Source organism: Anarrhichthys ocellatus, unplaced genomic scaffold (genome assembly GCF_004355925.1).
Source record: "Anarrhichthys ocellatus isolate YVR2014 unplaced genomic scaffold, GSC_Weel_1.0 scaffold3716, whole genome shotgun sequence".
NCBI classification, from domain to species: Eukaryota; Metazoa; Chordata; class Actinopteri; order Perciformes; family Anarhichadidae; genus Anarrhichthys; species Anarrhichthys ocellatus.
Window position 1 is genome coordinate 1 of NW_022283690.1, and position 5,319 is coordinate 5,319.

The 5,319-nt window shown below is 49.2% G+C and overlaps 2 protein-coding genes across 8 annotated transcripts; one reads left to right on the forward strand and one right to left on the reverse strand.

Annotated features, from left to right (window-relative positions):
• Nucleotides 1-185: 185 nt before the first annotated feature.
• On the reverse strand, nucleotides 186-1,645 carry LOC116379109 (kinesin-like protein KIF20A; the record flags this gene model as incomplete). The annotated part of the gene is made up of 4 exons (XM_031841031.1): nucleotides 1,568-1,645; nucleotides 880-986; nucleotides 608-691; nucleotides 186-305 (listed from the first exon to the last, which is right to left on the reverse strand). Coding segments are annotated over exons 2-4 (309 nt in total), but the record flags the coding sequence as incomplete, so codon positions are not given.
• A 479-nt stretch (nucleotides 1,646-2,124) lies between these two features.
• On the forward strand, nucleotides 2,125-5,313 carry LOC116379108 (Bardet-Biedl syndrome 1 protein homolog). Of its 7 annotated transcripts, none has more exons than XM_031841025.1 (7): nucleotides 2,125-2,588; nucleotides 2,778-3,237; nucleotides 3,478-3,660; nucleotides 3,739-3,870; nucleotides 4,019-4,125; nucleotides 4,223-4,343; nucleotides 4,432-5,313. In XM_031841025.1, the coding sequence occupies exons 2-7, from the start codon at nucleotides 2,860-2,862 to the stop codon at nucleotides 5,260-5,262; spliced, it is 1,752 nt and encodes a 583-aa protein (XP_031696885.1). In that variant the 5' UTR covers nucleotides 2,125-2,588; nucleotides 2,778-2,859; the 3' UTR covers nucleotides 5,263-5,313. The 7 variants fall into 7 exon arrangements, with proteins under 7 accessions (XP_031696885.1, XP_031696889.1, XP_031696884.1 ...); XM_031841029.1 differs by having other exon boundaries at nucleotides 2,842-3,237; XM_031841024.1 differs by having other exon boundaries at nucleotides 2,125-2,536.
• Nucleotides 5,314-5,319: the final 6 nt, after the last annotated feature.

The window sequence follows — 5,319 nt, forward strand, 5'->3', positions numbered from 1 at the left end:
TTAACGAGTAAAGACGTCAACCAGTTAACGAGTAAACACGTCAACCACTTTCACCAGTAAACACGTCAACCAGTTAACAAGTAAACACATCAACCAGTTAACCAGTAAAACACGTTAACCAGTAAAACATATCAACCAGTTAACTAGTAAACACTAGATTGACAGACGGGTGATGTCACAGCTACCTGTGTAAAGGTGAACCTCTGTGCTGTTTGTGGGAGGGACTTGTCACTCTGCCGGTTTGATTGACAGGTCCTGGGAGCCGTGAGGACCACCGTGTCTGGTCCCTCAATGTTCACACAGTCCTGAAGAGCAGAAGACGTGATATTAATCAATAAAAATCATTACTATCATCAGTTATTATCAATCATATCATCTCTTCTAATAAACATCTGAGGATTTCTTCATTAGAGCTGAAGCTAAAAATGTTAGTCTTATTACATTTTCTCGATGAATCGTTCTGTCAATAAGATGCCGTCGTGACTTCAACGTGACTTCTTGTTCTGTCCAATTAAAGGGCCGGTACATTGACTAATGAAGAGTTGATGTACCGTGAATAGAAAAATAGACGTGTGTGTGTGTCTCTGTGTGTGTGGGTGTGTCTCACCTGTGTCTCTCTCTTGTCTCTCTCTGCTGCAGTAAATGGTCTCACTCTCAGATAAACCTGAAGGTTTTCTGACTGAACGATGTCCTGATGAGACAAAACAACACCACCTGTCACCATGACGATGTCAACATCCCGCTGACACCAGCACAGACAGACAGAGAGAGAGAGAGAGAGATAGACAGACAGACACATACAGACAGATAGGCAGGAAGGGAAAGACAGACAGACGGGCAGAGAGACAGACAGACAGACGGGTAGAGAGACAGACATACCTGTGCAGGTAAAGCAGTGAATTCACCGAGTAGATCTCTCTTGATGTCGTCCACCAGCACCGGACCGACTCTCTCTGGCTTCTCACCAAAACAAGACTCCATCATCTCTACAGACATGTAAACAAGTAAACAAGACTCCATCATCTCTACAGACATGTAAACAAGACTCCATCATCTCTACAGACATGTAAACAAGACTCCATCATCTCTACAGACATGTAAACAAGACTCCATCATCTCTACAGACATGTAAACAAGTAAACACGCAAACAACAGAGAGATCTTCTTCAAACGAGCATGATAAGATTATATCTAAACAGATTTTACGAGTAGAAAAAATAACCTTTAATCCCAATCTGTCTTGAGAAAGAGAGAGAGACAGACAGAGAGACTCTGCCTCGTGCGGAAATGATCAGACAAAGAAAGAGATCCTAAATATTTAAAGAGTTCTGCGTGACTTCTAACAATGAAGGATTAAAAGTGCACGTCGGAGCTATTTAGCTGTAACACTTTAGTAACGTCATTAACTAAACAGCAGCTAGCTACTGCTACTTTGTTGTTAGCATTAGCCACAACGAGCTAACTCACGTACATGCGTCTATTTGTTGGGTTTAACGTCCTTCAAGGACAAAACATCTCATTAATTCAAATCTGCGCAGATTAACCTCTTCATCACAGTGTTACTCACTCTGGATGTGTTTTATTCACCAGAAACAGAGAAACATTCAGTTAACGTTGAGCTAACGTTAGCTTCGGCAACTTCTCCTCTCTACGCGGTCTAGTTTTTAAACAGAGACCAGAGGACCAATCAGGAGGCTGGCATAAGGAGACGTCACGCAGGTATCGGATAAGATATCGCGAGACAATGTTGAGTCAATGAAAAAACTCAACAGAATGTATGTTCGGGTTTTTATTTTATTAATATGCAAATTCAAATGAATAAATCTGTAACAGAGTATTTTAACAGTGTATTATTAATACTTTGACTGTAACTGAGTATTTTTAAATGTGGTAATAGTGCTTTTACTGTAACAGAGTATTATACCAGTGTAATATTAGTACATTTACTAAGTACTGCTGAGTATCTGTATACTGTGGTACTGGTACTGTACTGTAAAGGAGTATTTTTAAATTGTGGTGTTAGTACTTTTACAGAAACAGAGTTTTATTTTATTTTATTTGAATGCTGCTGGTGGCGGTAATGCATCATAACGTTGTTCACGTGGTTACTTGCGAACCGCCATGCAAACACCAAAGAAGAAGAAGAAGAAGAAGAAGAAGAAGAAAAAATAAACACCGTCGGTTGAGATTGACGTCATCAGCCGGTGACAGAGCTGAGGACTGAAGCAGAGGATTTGAAGCGGATTTGTTGGATTAGCAGCTAGCTGTTAGCTGCTACTACTTACACTTCATGTGAAACAGTTTATATCGTTTATGTGGAAGACACGTCACACTGCTCGAGATCAAACAACCAATAAAAACGTCAGGATTCGCCGAGAGGACACGCAGCACACCGGTTTCCTTGACAACGGCGAGCGAGCGTCGTTACCGTCATTGATCAGCTGCTGATGACAGAGTACCAATACTCTTCAGAGTAATACTTCTACTACACTACCGTCATCCGTAACCAAGTACTGTACTCAAGTACAGACTCGAGGTACTTGTACTTTAATTGAGTACCTTTTATTCTCCCTCTCTAATTCTCAGAGGTAAATATATTGTACTTTCTACAGTGATATGAATCAGATACATCAGATATAATAGTTTTACTAATCAATCAATACTTTTACACTGTAGTAGTAGTATTTAAGTACACCATCTGAGTACTTGTTCCCCCAGACAGACAGACAGACAGACAGACAGAGCAGTGAATGAACCGTCTGACTCTCCTGAACCAGGTCTCCCCTGTACCAGGACTCTCCTGAACCAGGTCTCTCCTGAACCAGGTCTCTCCTGTACCAGGACTCTCCTGCTGCCGTCATGTCATCGGTGGACTCGGGCGGTGACGGTGGGAGGTGGCTGGACGCTCACTACGACCCGGTAGCCGGTCTGTACACCTTCTCGTCCTGCGTGGACGTGGCGGACCTGAGTGGTGACGGTGAGAGCCGGCTGGTGGTGGGGGACCTGGGCTCCGGCTCGTCGGGCATGAAGCTCAAGGTGTACCGCGGCACAGCGCTGATGAGCGAGAGCACCCTGCTGGACCTGCCCGCCGGCCTCGTCGCCTTCTTCATGGACCTGCACGAACCACGCATACCCGCGGTTGCTGTGGCGTCCGGACCCTGCATCTACGTCTACAAGAACCTGAGACCATACTTCAAGTTCACACTGCCGGGCCTGGAGGTCAACTCACTGGAGCAGGTCTGGTCCATTCAGGGGTATCTACTATGAGAGAGACAGACAGAGAGAGAGAGAGAGAGAGAGGTCTGGTCCATTCAGTTGTATCTACTATGAGTCAGTCAGACAGACAGACAGAGAGAGACAGACAGGTGTGGTCCATTCAGTTGTATCTACTATGAGTCACAGAACCCTGGGTTATAACACAGGTCACTGTTTTAGTTACTCTTTAATTGTGACGTGTGCTGCGCTGTGATTGGTCAGGACGTGTGGCAGCAGGCAAGGGAGGGCGGGATCGACCCCGTGACGTTGAGGGAGATGTTGGAGAGCATCAGGAAGAAGGCCAACGTCCCGCTGTCTGTCCGCTCGCTCCGGTTCCTGTCCCTGGAGACCGGAGACATGGACGAGTTCGTCCAGCTGCACAAGCAGCAGCCAATCAGACGGCAGGTAACTCCGACACCATTCATAATATAACCCGCCCCTCCCTCCCTCGCTCCGATTGGTCGATCGCTGCCTGTGTTTCAGACCGTCATCACCTGCATCGGGACCCTGAAGAAGAGCACTGCGGACGAGGACGGCGTCAGCTGTCTGGTGATTGGTACGGAGAGCAGCGACGTCTTCGTCCTCGACCCCGAGGCCTTCATCATCCTCTCCAAGGTAAACTCCCATCACACACTGGTTTGAACTGGGAGGACAGTAGTTATTGTTTGTGCAGCTCATCTCATGGCTTTGCCGAGGAAAGCCATGAGATGTGGCTGAAAGCTCCAGGAACAAAGTAAGATACCTGTCTGTATGACTGTTGAAGATGTCACTGCCGGCCGCTCCCACCATGATGGACGTGACGGGGCAGTTCGACGTGGAGTTTCGCATCACGGTGGCGTGTCGCAACGGAAACATCTACATTCTGCGCAGGTAAGACTCACCCGTATGAGAGAACTCACCCGTCTAAAGAGAACTCACCCGTCAAAAGAGAACTCACCCGGCTGATGTTTGTGCTGCTGCTCTTCAGGGACTCTGATAAACCGAAGTACAGCATCGAGCTGTCGTGTCACCCGGTGGGTCTGGTGAGGGTCGGGAAGAACGTGGTGGTCGGCTGCACCGACGAGAGCCTGCAGGGCTTCACACAGAAGGTCAGCTGAAGCTCGTCTGAGGGTTCTAAGGTAAAGAACCTGAATACGTTCTGCAGGTAAACGTGGTAAGTCTGTCTCTCGTCCTCAGGGTAAGAAGCTGTGGAGGGCCGTCCTCCCGGCTCCCATCACCACCATGGCTGCCATGGACCTCCTCACCAGGGGCTTCCAGGCGGTTCTGGTGGGCTTGGCCAACTGTGAGGTCCACCTCTACCGGGACAAGAACCTGCTGAGCACCATCAAGACGCCCGACGTGGTCACCAGCATCTGCTTCGGCCGGTATGGACGCGAGGACGGGACCCTCATCGTGACCACCAAGGGCGGGGGTCTGATGGTGAAGATCCTGAAGAGGACCGCGGCCTTTGACGACCGGGACGGAACTGCTGGGCCGCCGCCGGCCCAGAGCGTCCGCCTCAACGTGCCCAAGAAGACCAAGCTGTACGTGGACCAGACGCTGAGGGAGCGTGAGAGCGGCCTGGCGATGCACCGCGCCTTCCAGATGGACCTGAGCCGCCTGCGCCTGTCCGCTGCCAAGTCCTACGTCAAGGCCCTGGAGTCCAGCCTGACGCCAATGTCCTCCAGCCTCACAGAGCCGCTCAAGATGAACGCCGTGGTTCAGGGTCTGGGCCCGGCCTTCAAATTGACCCTGAACGTCCAGAACACGGCGGCGTGTCGGCCCGTCATGAACCTGGCCGTCAGCTTCCTGTACGACGAGAGCCTGTACCGGATGAGGAACCCGTACATGAGGATCCCTCTGCTGGTGCCCGGACTCGTCTACCCAGTCGAGACCTTCGTGGAGTGCACCAGCGACAAGGGCATCTCTGACATCATCAAGGTGTTCGTCCTGCATGAGGGGCGGAGCTCCCCACTGCTGACCGCACACATCAACATGCCCATCAGCGAAGGACTGACACTCAACTGACAACGCTTCCACTTCATTCAGTAATGACTCCAAACATCATGGGACTGATCTGACAGC